Source organism: Protopterus annectens, chromosome 10.part0 (genome assembly GCF_019279795.1).
Source record: "Protopterus annectens isolate FY-2018-M chromosome 10.part0, PAN1.0, whole genome shotgun sequence".
Lineage (NCBI taxonomy): Eukaryota > Metazoa > Chordata > Ceratodontiformes > Protopteridae > Protopterus > Protopterus annectens.
The window spans coordinates 5,639,333-5,660,054 of NC_056744.1; the positions used below are offsets into that span (position 1 = coordinate 5,639,333).

Below are 20,722 nucleotides of genomic sequence, written 5' to 3' on the forward strand. Positions count from 1 at the left end.
GAATAGTAGTGGTCCTAAGACAGAACCCTGTGGGACTCCTGTAGTTATGGGCAGCTGGGGAGAGAGAGAATTTTCCCATTTCACAGCTTGGTACCTGTCAGTTAAGTAGCTTTGGAACCTTGTAAGAGTGGAATTTGACAGATGATATTGGTTTAGTTTGTTTAGCAGGATTTGGTGTGAGACTGTATCATATGCTTTTTGTTATATCCAGAAAAAGATTCGACACTTGTAGGCCTTCATTTTTGAGATGATTTACTGTGTCTGTGAAGCAGAGGAGGGCTGTAGTGGTACTATGGGCAGGTCTGAAACCATGCTGAGTAGGTGACAGGATATTGCTATCTAGGAGATAGTTTAGCGTCTGGGTATGGATGCTTTTTTCTAGGATTTTGGCCAGGGGGGAGAGCAGGGTTTCCAGATTTCCAGCCCCCCAGGTAGGGACAAAAAAAAAAAGAAGGTTTCTCATGGCAAGTGAAGACCAAAAAAAAAAAAAAGTCTTTAATGCGGAACACAGTTCCACATTAAAGAACTGAGCTTGCTCAGTAGCTCTGCACTAAACACGGAGCTTCTCGTGTTTAATGCATTGCAGTTCCGCATTCAAAACAAGTAGCTACGTGTTTAGCGATTTTTGATTGGCCCGTATACCGGCATATGGGCCAATCAAAAATCGCTAAACACTGAGCTTCTCGTGTTTAATGCGGAACACAAGAAGCTCCGTGTTTAGCAATTTTTGATTGGCCCGTATGCCAGGTATACGGGACAATCAAAAAAAAAAAAAAAAAACAAACAAACAAAGCGGATTCTGGCCGGGATTTAAACTGGCAGGGCGGGACTTGGGATCAGGCTGCTGATCTCGGGACAGTCCCGCCCAAATAGGGACGTCTGGCAACCCTGGGGAGAGTAAAGCAGTGGGTCTGTAGTTATTAAGTTCAGTGGAGGTCTTGCCTTTATGTATGGGTGTAACATAGGATATTTTCCAGAGTTTGGGCACATAGTTTTCAACATTTGATCTGTTTATGAGAGTGGAGACTGGGATAGCAATAGAATCTGCTGTGAGTTTCAAGTGAAATCCCCTTGGTTCTATCTTATTTGTGTAAATTGCTCAATGCTGGCTTGATCTACTCTTCTGTGAAGGCCCATATGTCACCTGTTTCTGCCTGCCTGCCTCTATTCCCCTCTAGCTAGGAGATTTGAGGCTAAACAATTTCTTAAAGGCGTTCTTCACATTAGACCTCCCAAGAAATCTATTCCTCCTCCTTGAAATCTCAATTTTGTACTCAAAAAGCTGACTCTTCCCCCCTTTCAAGCCAGCTTCATCAGCTTCCCTGCAGAAAAACTGTGCTACTACTAGCTTTAACTTCAGCCAGAGGTGTGTCTGAGCTCCAGGCTGTTATGGCCTCTTCCCCCCTTTTTGGCTTTTCATAAAGACAGGGTGTCTTTGCATACCAACCCTTCCTTTATGCCCAAGGTAGTCAATGAATTGTCACCCAACCAGTCCATTAATTTACCTACCTTCTTTCCTTCTCCCCAGGACTGTAGTGAGAAGGTGCTGCACACCCTGTGGACGGGCATAGACAACTTAGATTTGATTTAAACAAGACTAAATCTATCAGGAAATCAGACCAGCTCTCTGTTTCCTATTACTCCAGGGTAGCGGGATTGCTTGTTTCCAAGCAGACTATTTCTACTTGGATCTCTAAGGCTGTTTTGTTTTGTTGTGTGAATCATGGTAAGACCCTTGCATCTTCTGTAAAGGCGCATTCCACTAGGGCTGTAGCTTCATCCTGTGCTTTCTTCAAAGGACTAGATACTGGCTTTATTCTAGAAGTGGCTACATGGACTTCTGTGCATATCTTCACTAAACATTACAGATTGGATGGCATTTCTGTCTAGGGTAGGTTTTGCCAGAGCCATACTCTATAGCGTCCTGGAGAGCTTGACTGTTTCTTTCTCCACCATCTCCTTATGAGCTTTTGTACTCTCCCTGGTATTAAAAATACTGCAACAAATGAATAGAAGGATATTGAATAGTTGTGTAAAATCTTAACATAATGATAGATGTCCTCCTTTTTTCTTTTGCAGTATTCCAATCCCTCCCTCCTTCCTGTGGTTGGTTGGTTGGTTCTTTAACTTGGACGGTCATACCCTACTTTCCAAAGGCTGGCATTCCTCCTGGGGCATTCAGTTCTGAGGTTGATGAGCGTGTACATCACTTTTATGGCTGATGTATGATAGCAGCTTACATGCAGTGTGCCATGCACCCTACAGTAGTGAAAGATTTTTGTATACTGGCCAACATCAGGTCACCTATGGCAGATAACTCCCCCATGTAAAGAATAACGCAACAGAGAAGAGAAGGACATCTGTCATTATGGTAAGGTGTTACACAACTATCCTTTCTACATTAAAGGGGAGTCTGTTCTATAAAATAGGGATTCTCTGTGATGGATGACTATCTCAGACCAGGTCATGTTTATATTTCAGTGGAGCTTAAGACCTTTTGAATGGGTGTTTACAGTGCTATTAGTTTTGTGGATGTGTGGGAGTTTGCATATGACATGATCCTTTTGAGACTGAAAAAAGAAGAAAGCACTTTAAGGCAGTTATGCTATCTGGAAGAGGATATGCCCTTAATTGACTTAACAAGGAAATGCTGTGGGTGTGAGCCCTACAACCCATTCATACCTGCACAGGAATTCCAGTCAGCCCTTCTATTCCCTGACAAGAGTCTAGTGGTAGGAAATAGGCATCTTGGTACTCCTGAGGGGCAGCCTACCCTCTCTCTATCAGCAGTAACTCTGAGCCTGATGTTGCAATCTCCAAAGGAGAAGTTTGCCCACACTCTTAATTCCCATTGGCTGTACTAGTGCTAAACACCTTAACAGCATGGGCTTAGCTGTCTTGAGCTCCACTAGGTGAACCTAGTGTTCCATCTAGGTGCCACCTTGGTGGTGAGCCAGAAATGCCTCATCCCCACCCTAAATTGGCAAGCTAGCAGTGACTTCTCACTCCTATTCACCTTAACCAGACTCTACGATACACAAGCCACAACTCAAGCTTTGGTCACCTATGACGTAATCAGGCTTTATTCCTCGATGCCATGAAGCTGACTGACAAAAAATGTGTTTTGAGACTGTTTTTTTATATTGTCTGTTGTCAGTTTAAAGCCTTTCATATATCATGGGAAAAGGGTACACTGAGTAGTTTCTTATCCTGCACTGTTTTTCTTACTATGAAATATATGATTGCAAGAATTTGAGTTCTAAAATCTATGCTAGGAAGGACATTTTGGTATAGAGCTTTCTTGGTGAACTACAGATCTGATGTTAATCTTCATTCACTCTTTACAAATGGGTGTTGGTTCTGACCTCGGAACCGAGTCGGCCTTATAACAACCTTGTGCCAGCCAAAAAAACTCTGGAGCTAAGCTTTTACCCGTAGTTCCCCTCTCCCTTTTACCTCAGATCTTGTTTGCCGAATAGCCATCAAGACGTTTCAAGCCAGCTCTCAGCTCAGTACTCTAAAAATTATTATTCTGAAATCAATTTTCCACAGAATCTCTCTCCTTTGCTGTTTTACATCTAGAGTTTATATGTTTATTACTAGTCACTAAACTTTTTACCCCCTTTGGCAAAACCTTTTCTTCAAACCTCATTACCATCTTGATAATCGTAGTACCATTGTTGATACAGGCCTTTCCTGTCCCTCTACTTTCTTTCCCTTAGCTCTTGAGGTAATCTGCATACCATTGCTGGTATTTCCTACCTTTAAAAAGTAAAAAAAAAAACATTTTTCTATCTGTTTTACTTAGAGTTTAACGGTTACTGTATTGTTTTGTATTTGTTGATGCCAGGTAAGGAATTTGCTAAGGTTGTTCTCCGTCATGTCGGAGAAAAAAGGGACAACAGAATTCAAACAATGCGACCAATGCAGTTGCAAAATGCTTAATTTGGACAGGTGCATTTCATGTGTCTATTGTCTGGGTATCCCACATTTATCTGTTCGGCCTCCTTATGACATGTGTAAAGGATTCAGTTCTCGTACCTTAAACAAGAGGAAAAATAAACTGATTCTAAAGGGCCTATTAAAAACACCTTTCGCAGAGGCAATTTCTGAGTCAGAGGGTTCACCCCCTCCAAAGAAAGAACACAAGAAAAGATCCCACTCTGTTCCTTCTTCACCTCATTCTGGTAATGGGAAGTCTGAACCCAGACCAAAAATTCCTAAATTGGAAAAAAAGACTTAGTCTCTGAGGCCTCAACGGAGTAGTCCTCGGTTCCGAAGCCGCATGCATCCACTTCTGTGCCGTCTTCAGTAATCTTGACCCCGACACCAGCCATTGCACCGACAATGTCTTCTACACCAACTATGCCTTCAAATTCAGTTCCATCCTATTTGGCACCAACAATAGAGAATCCAGGACCGGCCACTTCCCCCTCCCTATGCATGTTACTGGTCTTGAGACCACGGTGCCTATAGGAGGGACTGCTCGGAACCGATATTTTCCCCACTGCATATCCTTCCTTAGGTAAGCAATATAGCCCTTTTTTGGAACGGCCTGATTCTCTGTCGGAGATATCAACCTGATCTACCAGGAGCCTTTCAGAATTGGACGTGGTGCGTCTTGTAGATCAGCTGCTGATGGCCAGAGGGATTTCAACACCTTCCACAACTCCCCTCCCATCCGAAGTTGGGAGTTTTTCTCCACGGACTGCAACATATTCTCCTCCTTTGACCTCCTTGCAGGTATCGAAGCACCCGGCACAGACGCTGATTTCAGTTCCCACTTCTTTGGTTCCACTGGTGGACCTCACCATGGTTCCGGAGCTGACCCTTTGGTCATCAACTTGCTCTGAGATGAGCCATCCCTAGGATTGTGACTGGGCTGCTGGCACTGTGACCCCTACTACAGTGCCATCTACTATGGTTCTGAGAGTCTTGGCAGTACCAAGTCCTCTTTGGCCTTCTTCCTTGGGAATGAGCTCGTCGGAGCGGGGCAACGGGGAGACTGGAAGTCCACCACCCCTTCCTCTGAGGAGTCTGTATTCTTGCAGGCTTTTTGTGCTCGACCCTCTACTTCTTGAGCGACCCTGCCTGCAAACAAACTGGTGTAACTCATTGTGTAGCGCACATGGAAGAGTCCTAATACTATTGAATCAATCTTGCAGAGACCAGACAAAATTTTGTCCGCTCCTGAAGGAAACCCACACTGGTCCAAAGGCCTACCGGTAGATGCTATGGTGGTGGCGGCCACTAGGAAATAGCTCGTCAGGGAGAGCCAGATTGTCCACCCCCTAAACAGGGAGTCTCGGGCAGTGGACAGGTTAGGGAAGCAAGTGTTTGCCTCATCGACCTGTGCCATTTGGTCTTTGAATTACTTGGTGCACTTTTCTAGGCTTCAGAGACACCTAATCTCAGGACTCTCCAGAACCTTAGCAGGGGCAGTTTCTGATGAGATGTGGGACAAAGTTGCCTCACAGCTTGCGACCCTGGAATCTATATCCAACTCGTCCATGCAGTTAATCTCTCACACTACTGAATGGGCGGCTGGAGCTGCAGGTTCGAGCATTGTAATGGGACGTCATGCGACTTTTTTGTGGACCCTTTTAAGTCTTCCTTTTTTAATGCTCCAGTGGAAGCATCTTCCCTTTTTGGCCTGAAAGTGAAAGAAACACTAGCCAGGTGTGAGAAGGACATTAGGACCCTGTCTGCCATAGGCTTACGTTTTTCCACCCCTCAGCGACCCTACTCTAGGAATCAGAAAAGTGGAAAGATGTGGCAGAAAAAATCCCAAGGTCCTTTCCATGACTCACGTGGTGAGTTTACTCCCTGGGGCAGAGGGGGTAGCTCATTGGGAAGATGCCCCTACAGAGGCAGAGAGGATCCACTTACCCAGGGATCTAGTCAGTCCTACCAGCGCTCCTGAAGAGCGGCCCGATTGCTTTCCTCTGGAAGGAGCCGGGGGAAATTTCACTCTGCACCACCCTGCCTGGAAAACAATAACCACAGATTCTTGAGTGCAGAATATAATAGCCAGAGGTTATCACATACCCTTCGATATTTGCCCAAAACCATTAAGGCACATTCCCGATGTTCCACCCAGTCAAAGGGAAGCAGCAGCTCAAGAAATACAAAAGCTGTTTCAAAAAGAGTCATCCAGGCAGTCCCACCAGATCAGATAGGATCCAGATTTTACTCAGGCTCTTTTTAGTGCCAAAAAAAAAAAAAGACGGGACTGGAGACCAATTTTGGATTTCAGCATTCTGAACAAATTTGTCATCCAGACAAAATTCTGGATGGTCACGGTTCATTCTATCCTACCATTCGTAGAGAAAGATGACTGGATGTGCTCAATAAATCTTCAAAATGCATATTACCACATAAAAATGGACAAATACTCCAGAAGATTTCTTCGCTTCTGGCTGGGAACCAGTCATTACCAGTTCTAGGCGCTGCCCTTTGGACTCTACAACCCTCAGAGTGTTCACCAAATGTATAGCAGTGGTAACAGCTCACTTGAGACTGCAAGGATTCTGAGTGTTTCCGTACTTAAACGATTGGCTCCTTTCCGCCCCCACCAAGCGTCTACTGGTCACAGCCATAAACTACACTCTAGATCTAGCAAACCACCTAGGAATCTCTATAAACAGGGACAAATGCAAGTTGACTCCTCCTCAAACTTTGGAATTTATAGAAGCAACTTTCGATACCCACTCTTGCCTAGTCTCCCTGCCATTTCACAGATTAGAAAGACTCTGGTCTCAACTCTTGGTGATACTCTGTCAAGACAAGGTCCCAGCTCGGGCTGTCCTTCATCTTTTAGGATCTATGGCAGCATCGATTGCAATAGTTCCCTTAGTGAGGCTACACATAAGACTTCTTCAGTGGCTTCTGCTGACACAGTGGTCCCCTTTGCACCATCCTATGTCCTTTCAGATCCACATAACAAAGTGATGCAAAAAGGATTCAACTTGGTGGATGAAACCAGAAAAAGATTTATGGTTTTGCCCTTTCTCCCCATCTCAGCCCAAGGCCACAGTGACCACGGACACTTCCCTGATTGGGGGGGGGGGGCATTTTCAGGGAAAGATGGTCCAAGCCACTTTGTCAGCCATGGAGGCCAATCTGCATATCAGTGTCCTAGAACTGAGGGTAGTGCTTCTAGCATTGCAAGCATTCCAATCTGTCCTTCCGTCAGGGACAATTGCCATTCAGTCCAACAACATGTCAGTGGTCTGGTACATCAACAAACAAGGGGGGAACCAAGTCCTACCCATTGTGTCAAGAGGCCGTGAGAATTTGGCAGTGGGCGATAGCTTCCAACCACTTTCTGATAGCAACTCACATTCCCGGAAATTCAATGTGCTTGCAGACAAACTGAGCAGATGTATCCTCCTGCTTCACAAGTGATCTATCAACTTGACCATAGTGGTGAAGATATTCAGCCGCTGGAGCCAGCCTTGCTGCGACCTGTTTGCCCTCTCCAGCAAATCACAAATGCAGCAGCTACGTTGCCACAATTCCCCCACAGGGGGAGTCCCCGAGGGGCACTCTAATACACGATTGGCCCATAGGACTTCTATATGCCTTCACTCCCCTTCCCCTGATCCCACAATTTCGAAAGGCCCTTCAGTTGAGAAACAGAGTAATCCTCATTGCTCCCTGTTGGCCCCAACAAATCTGGTTTCCCTTCCTTTGGCCTCACCTAATATGCCCAACCATGGATTCTGGATCCTACTCCGGAATTAATCTTAAACCTGCAGGGGTTGTTTCACCCAAATATATCCAGTCTCAAGCTGACAGCTTGGTTGCTCTACTTCCAGTAATCACCAGGCAGAATAACCTTACCTCCCTGGTATGGAACATTCTTCTGGCTTCGCATAAACCATCCACCAGGAAAATTTATCGTAGCAAGTGGAAGAGATTCCTTATTTGGTCCTAACAGAGAGAACTAGACCCTTGCTCAGCTCCTGTTACTGTAATTTTGGATTATTTATCAGGTCTTCTTCATTTAGGAGCAGCAGCCTCCACCATTAGAGTACATTTGGCTGCTATCTCAGACTTCCATAATGGATTCCAAGACTCATCCTTAATTTCCCATCATCTATGTAAAACCTTCCTGACAGGGGTCTTGCATGTCAGACCACCCTTCAAGGAACTGATCGAACCTTGGAACTTAACACTGGTACTGCAATTCCTGACTCAATCACCTTTTGAACCTGCTGCCACTTGCAGTATGAAGTTCTTAACCTGGAAATCCCTATTTTTAGTAGCTGTCACCTCAGCAAGACACATATCCAAGTTTCATCCCTGTGCATAAAGCGTCCCTACATGGTCTTTCATAAGGACAGAGTATCACTCTGGACTAACCTTCCTGCCTGCCCAAAATTATTTCAGAATTGACAGTTAACCAGACCATTGACCTACCAGTCTTTTTTCCAAATTACTCAAGGGAGAATGCTGTCTTCATTTGCTGGATGTAAATAGACAATTACATTTTTATCTAGACAGAACTAAATCAGTGTGTAAATCAGGCCAGTTGTTTATTTCCTATTCAGGCCCTAAATAGGGAAATTCTATTTCTAAAGTGAGCTTATCTAAGTGGTTGAGAAGTTGTATATGTCTTGCGTACCAACATTATCAAATTCCTCTGACGGGCAAAGTCAAAGCACACTCCACCAGATCAGTGACAACTTCTGTAGCCTTTCATTCCAGGGCTTCAATGGATGATATCTGTGCAGCTGCAACTTGGGTTACCCCTCGTACCTTTATCACTCATTACAAATTGGATTTGGTCTCCAGGGGGAGAGCATCCTTTGGTTCAGTGGTACTCCGGAACATTCTTTTATAAGGGCCTCCCAGGGGATAAAGTAGCTAGGGACTCTGTCCCATCATTAAGGAATGAATGAAGATTAACAACATCAGATAAAGAAGTTGTGTTCTTACCATAATGTTCCATCTGTGTTGTTCATCTTCATTCATTCATTAATTCCCACCCTTCTTCCTCCAAGGGGCTCCTGGAGGTTCTGATTTGGTCCAAATCCCATATTAGGGAACCTGCTCAGAAAAGCCCCTGCTTTCTTTGTCACAGGCAAACTCGATTTGAGGTAACAGGGAGAAGGGGCACTATGGGTAAAAGCTTAGTTTGAGAGTTTTTTGGCTGGCATGAGCTTGTTCTAAGGCCAAATCGGTTCCGAGGACAGAACCAACACCTATCAGTAATGAATGAATGAAGATGAACACCACAGATGGAATGTTATGGTAAGAACATAACTTCTTTTTATGCTCACCTGTTGATGGTAGTTTTAAGCTGTACAGATTTTGAGAAAGGGTAAAACAATTTCCATTTTTATTTAAAATATTGTACCTATCTAATCTTGTAAGATAAAATGGGAAGCTGCTTACCAGTAGTGGCCTGATGGCTTAATAGCGCTCTAAAGCATTTACTGTCTTTTGTTTAGATTATGAATGAAGAGATAAAAAGTGGATTTGCAGTGTTGGAGTTGTAACTATCCAGTAGCTGATTTGTTCCCTTTTTGGTTGGGTTCTTCTCAAGGTACACAAAGTGGAGGTATAAAACAAAATAAATTCTTTATCTTATATTAAGAATTCAGGTTCCATATATTTCTGAGACCATCTTATTTGATAAGTTGCAGCAATATGTTAAAACAAAAGCAAGTGAATTGCTTTGGCTTTAGTGGCAGCTAAAAATATTTTTAAGAAAACTGGAAAGCCTCTTTGTCTTATCTCTCAACTGCTCCTGATTTTGACTCATATTTTGGTCTAGTCCTCATAATATTGTAGGCTTTCTGGGAAATTACTGAAGAGTGAAGTTACTAAATGATGACCGACATTTCTTCTCAGATTTCATATCATTAAGAAAACATCCTAATGCAAAACCTGTTACTCCGACAACCTTCTAAGTATACTTGAACAAGATTTAAAATCTGTCCCTGATTTTTTCCCCCACCACCCTGTTATTTTTTTACTTTATTTTTGGATCTTGTAGATGTTGAGAGCTATACTCTTCATTTCTAAATTTTCAACTGTCTTCATAGCTGTAGTATGTTTTTTATTAGTATGTTAGATTAATTCAGTTGAAATAACACTGGACAAAACTTTTTTTCATTTTTGCATCCCTTTCCTATCAACAATCATTGCTGGAATAAATACACCATTTTATCAATAAAGTGTTGCACTATGTGTGTGTATATAAACACACACACACACACACACACACACACACATATGCAATAAAACACTTTTTTCTTTCATTTAATTTTATTCCTTGCTACTCATTTCTTTTAGGTCTTTTTTATTCATTATCTTTTCCTTTTCCTTTTTTTTTCTTTTTAAATGTCATTTGTCTGTAATTTTATGTTAAATGGATTTGAGTCGTATTCTGAGTTTTGCCAATTAAAATAGGGTGAAAGTGACCAGTATTCCTTGCTTTTTATCGTTGCACTTTTTAGATATCTTTAAGAAGCCAGAAGGGCTTTTTGATGCTGGAGCGCGTTTATTTGTCCAGGTAAGGAGATGGCCATTGTGCTTGTATATTTTATATTGCAATACTTAATATAGCCATTTATGTAATGCTAAATGCCATCCCCTTGCTGCAGTCACTAGTGTTTTTTTTTTCAGTTTGAAAAAAAAAATGTTTTTGCATTCTTTGTTTTGTGTTTTAAGTGAGTATGTTTAAGTAGAATTATATTGCCGTCATTAGTATACAATATTAAGAAAGTATCAGATGTATCAATCTGTTTAAAGGCACATTAAATTTTACAGTCTAGACTGAGGACCTCAAACACAAAAGCAGAGCAGTCCTTACAAAGAACACAAAATGCAGTTGTCTTCTAAAGGATTTAATTTAAAGAACTATGTCCTCATCAATTTTCTTATAATATGATCCATGCTTGAGGTGGGGAGGCTATTTTTAGTCCACATTTGACCTTACCTGCCCTCTGTCTAATTAAGAACACTTGATTCCAAGTTTTGTCAAGCTACATTATGTTGGAAAGTACCTGCATTCTGTGTCTAAGAATGATAGGCTTGCCATTTTTTGAACTTTTGCCAGATTATTCTCTTGGGAAATTATTGACAAGTTATCTGCATTTGACATTCCTTTAAACAATACTTACTAGCATTTCAGTCCTGCTGCCCAGGTATAACAGACTTGACAAGCGTGGTTTCCTCCTCATTTGTCAAGCAGTGGACCAAGAATTGGGTCTCTATCCCAGAAAGAGGGGGGCCCTGTAAAAGATATTCAGTAAGCACTACTTTAGTCCACTGGGGGTGGTCTCCAAGCCCTCATCTTCCTCCTTTTCTGCAAGGCGAGGTTTAAGGGGAAGTGCATTGTCATCATCTGAGGTCAGTTTAACTGGAGAGGTTGCCTGTTGGAGCAAGAAGCACTCTCTATAGTAGTTGGTGATTGTAGATAAGACCTTAAATGGAATTAAACAGTAGATATGGTATTTCTAGATTTTTAATAAGGTTTTTGGTTTGGTGTTGGAGTGAAGCGATAGTGTGATGGACTGAAGAATTGTTTATATATTTATTTTATTTTGTTTTACGTTTGTTGACCAGGATAGTCCGACTGGAATCATGTCCATTTTCAGCGGAGGCCCAGAGAGAAAAGCTCCAAGACAAACAGCAACAATCAAAATAAAAATGAAGACACTTTACAGTTTTAATATTTACAAAGACAGAAAAACAATTTCACCGGTAAGGGTTAACCCCTGGATATAGTCAGGACAGAGAGAAGATTAACAGTAAATTGACTAATAATTTATTTACATGTGAGGTACGAGTTAGCCAGGCTTGTTACAGTGGCAAAGCCAGTTTAGAGCCAGATGTTTGAGTCTGGTTTTAAATTGAGTTAGGGAGGAGAGCAATGTAATTTCAGCTGGTAGTAGGTTCCAGACTCTGCCAACAGTGTTTGCAAAGAGGGAGTCAGCAGCTACATTGCTAGTTTTGATAGTCTTAATTAGTAGTTTGTTTGAGGATTGAAGTAGTCTTGAATTGTTATAGGGGGTAATAATATTTTTAAGAGCAGGTGTATTATCTGGATTTAGGAGGATTTTCGTGGCCAGAACCAGAAGGTTAAATTGGATAAGACTAGGAAGTTCTAGCCACTCAAGTTGTTTAAGGTTGGTGCAGTGGTGTGTTCTTAAAGGCAGGCCAGTGGCAAACTTGGCAATGTGATTGTAACATGTTGATAGTCTGTTAAGTACAGTCTTATTTAGATTAGAGAGAAGGGGGGAAGCATATAGTAGGGTTGAGAGTAGGTGTGAGCAGGCAATGGCAATCTTAGCTGGAGGGGTTAAGAAGGCTTTTATTCTGTATAGTGACCCAAGTTTTTTATTGATGGTCTTGATCACTTGATTAACGTGTATGTCAAATTTTAGGTTGTTATCAATAATGACACCTAGTAGTTTTGTAGAAGGGTCAGGGGAGATAATTGTCCAATCTCTTGCTTTTATGGTGAAGGTAAAAGTTGTAGACCTTTGTGTATGTGAAAATAGCAGCATTTTAGTTTTTTTGGGATTTAGTAACAATCAGTGTTCAGAGATCCAGTTTTCTATAATATTAAAGGCGGACTGGGTAGCAAACCTCAAGTCTGCAGGAGATGTAGCTGAGCAAATCAGGGTGGGAGTCATCAGCGTACTGGATATAACTAACATTAGGGATGATAGTATGTAGGTTGTTAATAAAGATGGAAAAGAGAAGGGGCCCAAGTATGGAGCCTTGTGGAACTCCAAGGGTGGTAGGTAATAGGATGGAGAGCTTGTTCTGCCAGAGAACGGCCTGCTGCCTCCCACTGAGGTAGGATTTAAACCAATGAAGGGCTTGAGAGTTAAGGCTATAAGTCTGCAGGGTGTGTATCAACAGTTGATGATCCACCATGTCAAATGCCTTGGAAAGATCCAAGAAGAGGGCCGAGGATATTTGATTATTGTTACGGTTGTTATTGATAGCATTGGTAAAAGCTAGTAGGGCGGAGGTCGTGCTGTGGTGTGGACGGAAGCCATGTTGGGTATTGGCTAGGAGGTGATTCTGGATTAGGTGGTGCATGAGTTTTTTTGTATACATTTTTCCATGATCTTTGCAAGTGGAGAAAGTATGGTTATCGGTCTATAATTGGAGAATTCAGTGGAGGAACCTCCTTTATGTAGTGGAATTACATAGGATTTTTTTTCCAGATGGTGGGAATTTTAGCTTCCGCTATGGTACAATTAATTAGTATAGAAACTGGATAGGGAATAGCATCAGCTGATTTTTGAAGGTATTCAGCAGGGAGTTGGTCAGCGGAGAGTGTGGTGGGTTTTAGTTTTTTGATTAAGTTGCAAATACATGAAGTGGACACTGGTTGGAAACTGAAAGAGAGTAAGTTTAAATGGGTGGCACTGTCAGGGTTGGAAGAGCTAGGAGGTAATTGGCTGGCTAGAGCTTGAATTGTCTCCGTAAAGAAATGGTTAAAACTGTTTGAGACATCCTCGGGGGATTTGTCACTAGTAGCAGCTGGAATAGGGTTAGATGTTTTACCGGGATGAAACAGATTATTCAGACCAGCCCAGAATTTCTGAGGGTTGTTCTGGCTGGCTGTCTGCAGATTACAGTAGTACTGTTTTTTTGTCATTTAAGTTTGATCTTTTAGTTTCATTTCTAGCTAGTCAGTATTTAACATGATCATGGGGGAGTTTAGTGGACTGCCATCTGGCCCAGAGTTTATTTCTGTTGTTGATTTTAGTAGAGACATTTTAGAAAGTCAAGGTGCAGTTTTAGCTTTAGTTCTCTTAAAGCGGGCAGGTGCATGCCAGTCAAGGATTTCAAGAAATTTGTTGTTAAAATATGCAACTGCATCCTCCAGAGGGAGGTGTATTAGCATCGACCAATTGCAGGAGTTAAGTTCCTGCTGAAATTTGGCAGTTAAAGTCAAATTTGTTTCTGACTTTTCTGAGTAATGTTATTTGTGGATTAATGGCTTTTTGTTTAACTATATAAGTGAGGAGGTGGCCACTTAGGTCAACGGGGAGGGTACCAGCACTGTACAGTTGGGGGTTACTATTTATGCGTACCCAGTCGAGTATGCTATCTTTTTGATTTGGTTTACCTAGTCTGGTAGGGGTAGTTATAATTTGTGAGAATGCATGCAGGTTAATGTGGGTAGTAGGGGACACTAAGGAGCAGGTGCCCCAGACTATGTTAAAGTCTCCAAACAGGGTTTTGTGGGGGTAGTAACATGAAAGCCAGTGTAGGGTGTCTTCAAGTGTGGTTATATTATTACCCAGGGGTGGATATACATACAGATTATGTTTATGCATTTACTTTTGTTAAGTTGCAGTCTGGTGGCAAGAATTTCTGAATTATTAATCTGAGGTGGTTGATTATCATTTATGATTGCGTTCAACTCAGATTTATAGAGTATTGCTACCCCCCCTTTCTGGAAGCACGATCCAACCTATGTATGTTATACCCAGGTGGTAACATTTCATTATCAGTAGTGTTGGCTTTTAACCAGGTCTCAAATAAACAGAGAATCTCAGGGGAGTGGACAGCCAGTAGTGCATGCAGTTCATGTGTTTTGTTATTAATACTCCTAATATTGAGATAACAGGCCAGGAGAGAATTAGCTGGTCTACTGTTTAAAGTTGCATGGCTGAGGTTGCGGGTAATAGGGGTATTACTATTAGATGTGAAAGGGCCTGGGTTGAGGTGGATGCCCCCACTGAGAATAAGGCTGGGACTATACTTAATGATGAACTTCAGGAGTTTAAGAGTTTGTAGTATTGCTTAGATCTAGAGCTAATGTGCCAAGGATTAGTACTCTGGAAAAGAGAACAAGTTGTTGAGTTCGACCGTATGTTATTAGCATGACTGTAGGAGGAATGTTGTATAGTTGGAGTTGTAGTATGGCCTTTTGGGTACTGATAACAAGTAAGTAATTGTTTTTCGTATAAGGTAAGTGCATAAATGACCAGCAGAATAGGTAGTAAGGAATAGTATAACATTGTGAGTGAAGGTGTATGGTTTTTAGGATCTAAGATTTATAAGACAGAATATCAGAGAGCAGAAGGCACGTATAGAGGTAGTAGAGTAAGGTGGAGAGAGTATAATTAGGAGAGGAGCTTATGGGAGGATTGGAGCAGGGTGGGTGGAGAAAATTGGTGCTGCAGATAGGATGTTGTAATAGGGGTGTGGTTGTGTACCTATAACTGTAGAGGTACTAGGGGCAGGTGTTAGATGGATGGAGACAGAATGGGAAATAAACATGAATTATCCTTTTGGGGTGTGTCCAGGATTTTCATCAGTCATCGCTGTTGAGACCAATGTTACTAAGCTTCTCCATTTCATGTACTGCTGTGAAGCTATAAAACATTCAACATGTGATTCAGTAGTAGTCCTAGTGACACTGGATCATGGAAATAATCTTTGAAGGATCTAAAATGTTGGAGATGTGAAAGAAAAGCTAGAAGTTGAAGTTCAGTCATAAAAAAATGATAGATGTATACAGTTTGGCAGTGTCAATTCTTATTTTTTATTGTGTTTTAGGAGGTTGGATGCGTGTGTTATTCTGGGTTATTTGGATTCTACCTATATTTGTTTCTAAAGTTTATTGTGAAAAGATGTTTGATAAAGCGAAAAAGTTGCAATATTTTTAGCTAGGAGTGTAAGGAAAAAAATCTATTGTTGTAAAATGTTCATTTATTTATTTATTTGCAGTTTAACAGGAGAAGTCCACTGGGCCACTATACAGCCAGTTTTCAGTGAAGGCCCAGGGAGAAAAGCTCCACATTGCAGTAGAAAGCAAAATTCATATACATTGGCAGTATACAGTTATCAGACAAGTTAGTTTACAATTCTGAAATTAGCTATCAACTCAGTAGTCAGACAAATTGCAGTGACAGATCATCTGAAATTAGCTATCAACTCAGTAGTCACAGACAAATTGCAGTGACAGATCACTATACTACATTGGTAATGTACAATTACTAGACAAAATTAGATTACATATTTGAAGAATAGTTAGCAGTTCAGTAGTTAGACAAATAGCAGTGACAGAATACAAAAATCTTTTTAGAGAATACTCATTGCATGGAGGAGTTTTAGGCACACAGTAGGGAGAAAGATGCATCTTAGATCAAGATTCTCAAGGAGGTTGAATGCAAGAGCAGCACCAGGTAGAATATAGGTATGAGTGTAGTGCAGTCTTGAATTTGACTGGATTTTGGGTTCTGTTTTGTTAGGAGTATTGGTTGTAGTTTTGAAAAGCTTACAGAGGGAAGATATCAACATGGTTGAGAAGCCAATATTCTGAGACTGTCTGTAACACCTGCTACAGAGTTGGAATTCAGGCACATAGCGATTTGTTCACAGGCCTTTCATTGTATGATTGCTTGACACACTTCTGCAGTGGTCTCACACTCATCACAATTCAACATTTGAGTTCATGTGCTTTCCATATTTGGATTGGCCATGGGACATTAGGCTCTCTGCTGTCTGACTTGACCTTCACAAAGTGTATTCTGCTACATGGCAAGAGGCCAGTTCTACCATGTCTCCAGTAGCAGAACACACAATCTCTGATACCTCAGCCTCACACAAAGCTAAGAGTTCCCTAACGTGAACTGCTGTTTGATTTGGATGTTGGTGATGGAGGGCCAGAATCTGTTTTTTTACTTCACAGATGTACTTTCCCTTAGAGTGCAACACTGACAGTGAAGAATCATTTTGATCTGGCCCCCCTCCATAAAGCATCTCATTTAGAAAGACTGAGTCTAAAGTGGAGCAGTTTAAACTGGAGCTTGAAGGAAATATTGGACTTTTGCAAAGGGTACTTAGAATTGGGCACATTCACAGCCACATAGAATCATGGGAGCTTTGGAGAATAGCCATGCTTCCCAGAAATATTAGAAAGACTTATCTGTTCTTTAGATTTTGTAGGGGTATGTAGGCTTACTTCCCTCTAGGCTACTGTATACTGACCTTCTCCTTGCATCCTTTTAAACTACCCCTATACCCTTCCATGTCTCCCTGACTATTTTCCAACTGCTCCTTCCCTTTTGGCATCCACCCCAATCCTGGTCCTCCTGCCCCTCTAAGCAACAACAACCCTTCTATCCCTTCCCTACAAGTCTCTTCTCTTTGCCACCATTAATGTCCAAAGCCTCTGTAACAAACTGCCAGACTTCCATATCTGGCTCTTCCATAACCACCCAGATATCCTAACTGTCTCAGAAACTTGGCATAAGCCACATCTCAATGACTCTGAAATTACCCCCCACCCCACCTATAAAATCATCCGTAACGACATAACTCACAAGAAAGGAGGTGGAGTAGCCTTACTCTTCACCTCCTCCCTGTTGCTTCCTACACCAAGCCCATATCTCAGTTTGCCACAGCTGAATTAACAGTAGCCCTCCTATAAATTAATAGGCATAAAAACATATATATTGCTCCCCTTTATATTCCACCAGGCAACAATATCCCTGTTCTAGAAGGTGTTCTTTCCTGGTTTTCTTCTAATGTTAGTAATGAAACAATTATCCTGGGTGACGTTAATATCAACTGGTCCTCCATCTACTCCGCCTCTAACTCCCACATTATTAACTTTTATGGTTTCTCTCAACTAATCACCTCTCCCACCAGACCCACTAAAACTAACAATACTGGAGCCATACTCAACTGGATACTAGTTTCCCATCCCAACAAGATCTCTTGACACTGGCACCCTTCCCCGACTCCCTTAGTGATCACTTACCTGCATTTCTGTTTCACTCTCCTTCTCCCATTCACCTACAACATAACTGCATCTCAACCCGTACGCTCACAAATTTCAACCCCAAATCCTTCTCTATCTACAACAAATGAACTGGAACCCTCTGAAAACTCTTCCTCTTGATGACTCCGTCTCTTACTTCAACTCCTCCTTTATAAATTTACTCAACAGCTGTGTCCCCTCCCAGGACTAAGAGTCAAATTTAAAACAGCCCCATGGCTCTCTAATAATACCATAAAACTCAAGCACACCTAGGACAAATCATGGAAACTCCACCATAAACTCAATACAACAGCCGCCCTTAACGAATATAAATGGCTTAGCAACTTAGTAAAAAAACAGCCTACGACCATAAAACCTATTACTCTAAGCTACAAAATAATCACAAAACCAACCCCAAAACGTTTTGGAGCAGCGTCTCCACCCTCCTTAATCCTGGAAGAAAGGACAACCCTTGCCCAGACCCCAATGCCCCAGACCATATCATAGCATCAAGATTTAACTCCTCCTTCATAGACTCAATTGCCAAACTAACCACATCATTCCCCAAAAACTCTCCACCCTATCCTACCCACCCCTCCCAGTCTCCCTGCCTTCCACCACCAGTACCACACCCCTCCCTCCCTTCTCCCTTAAACCTGTTCCTGTCAATACCATGAGAAATCTTCTTTATAAACTAAAACCTTGTTCCAACGCCCCAGATGATTTACCTTCAGACTTTCTCAAATTAGCTGCTGATGGTATTGCTCTCCCCATCTGCATCTTAATAAACCACACCATCCAAGAATCCTACATGCCTCTTCTCTGGAATAAAGCCTTCATCATTCCTTTTCATAAAGGCAGCAATAATTCTGATATCTCTTACTTCTGCCCCATAGCCATCCTCTTCTCCCATCTCAAAAATTCTTGAAAAATGTATCCACCTCCAACTCCTACCTTATCTTCTCGACAGTCACCTCCTTACCCCAACACAGCATGGCTTCAGATCTGGTTATAGTGCCACCACAGCCCTCCTATCTTTTCTTGACATTATCAACCATGAACGCAACTTCAGTAACACTTTTATCATCCCTGTTCCTAGACTTATCCAAAGCTTTTGATACTATTTCCCACAGCTTACTTCTTTCTAAACTTTCAAACATCAGTCTCTCTCAAGCAACCATAAACTGGTTTAACAGTTACCTCTCAGAGACAACAGGCTGTTAAATGGAATAAATGTACCTCCTCTTCCCTAGACACACTCACAGGAGTCCCACAAGGTTCAATACTGGGCCCTTTACTCTTCAACATGCTCATAAATGACTTCCATCTTTGCATCCCTAATACTAAACTCATTCAATATGCCAGTGACTCCACAATTACCTGTTCAGCTAAATCTCTCCCTGCAGTCCTGCAAGCAACTCAGGCAGGCTTCCCCAGCATTGAGGCCTGAATGTTCAACAACCATCTTGCCCTTAATGCCACCAGATCCAATGTTATGATTTTTACCCCCACCAAAAACTCCAAAATAGACAATAACTCCTCCTTAATTACAAGCCTAAATAGGACACCTGTTGAAGTAGTATCCCATACCAAGCTCCTAGATATCATTATTAATGAACAACTTAAATTCGATAATTCATCTTCAAACTGCTGTAAAGAAAACCCACCAAAAACTTGGTATGCTTTACCGCCACAATCACTTTATCACCCCTTCTGCTAAACTCACGGTCTCCACTGCTTATCTTCTCCATGCCCTCATTTATGGTGCCCCCATCCTTACCAATCACCAAGCCACCCTCATATCTAAACTAGCAGTGTGCTATAACAAAATCCTCCTGTCATCACTGCAGCTCTCTGCACTCCTTAAAATGGCTTAAGCTCCCCTGTTATCTATCTTGTATCCAACATTCTACAGCCCATAAACTCATCTTTAAGCCCTCAGACTGTTCCTCCCTCTCTTCTACCTTCACCATGCATCTCCCTGACCGCTTCCTTAGGTCTAACATTCAAAAACTACTCAAAGTATACAAGCCCTTCCGCACTCCTGGTCACCTCTTTCTGTCATTCTCCCTTGCACGCAGATGGAATTCACTCCCTTCCCATATTCGTACCTCCCAGAACCCCAAATACATTCAAAACCTTACTTCAGTCTCCTCTGTTTTCCAACTGGGAATGCTTCTGCTCCTGCCCTTCCTAAGCTCTAAACTGTACCTCTGCCTGTACCTTCCACCTCCATCTCTACTTCCACCATCCATACCTATCTGTACCCTACCAAACACTAACCTACCTATCCTCCCCCTTCTCTTCATACTCTGTTTTTTCCTTCAATCCCTCCTCCTATTGTATGTAGACTAAACTATTACACATTTACATCTATTATTACACAGAATTGTACACAAAATCTTATCAACCCTAATGACCCTATATTTCATTTACCCTTTATCAGTTTTTTTTTATCCTATTTCTCATAATATTGTTTTATACTTGCATTTTTGCTGTATGTAAATATATTTTGGCTGTATGTATATGTATTTTGACTGCATGTATATTGTATTCACATGGAGCTTTTCTCCCCGGGCCTTCGTTGAAAAAGGGCTAACTTTGGCCCAATGGACTTTCCTGGTTAAACCGCAAATAAATAAACAAAATGTAGGCTTTAGGCATGAGTGGTTGAGCATTTACAAGCTTCCTGTTTCTAAAGAGACATACATGCCAGACTCTGGCTAAATTTAAAGTTCCGTATTCACTTGGTCAGCCAGATGCCTTTGATGTTAGCCTTGACTTAGGAGAAGTAGATGCCAAACATGACAGTTCCCAGTGCTTTGCTTTGACTCCACTCCACTAGTGACTGTTCCTTTTGTGGAAGTAGAATCCCCTAGCCTAACTTTTTGGGAACTATGAATCATTTGGCTGTCTAGGGGTGACATAAGGGTTAATACGTAATTCTTGACCTTGTTTACTATGCTT

At 41.8% G+C, this 20,722-nt stretch overlaps 1 protein-coding gene across 1 annotated transcript in view; it reads left to right on the forward strand.

Moving 5' to 3' along the window:
* Nucleotides 1–20,722, forward strand: part of MBTD1 (mbt domain containing 1) — a gene marked incomplete in the record, with an annotated part of 2,241,711 nt that overhangs the window by 1,493,730 nt on the left and 727,259 nt on the right. Inside the window, 1 exon segment of the mRNA XM_044084938.1 lies at nucleotides 10,470–10,525. Coding sequence (XP_043940873.1) covers nucleotides 10,470–10,525 — 56 coding nt within the window.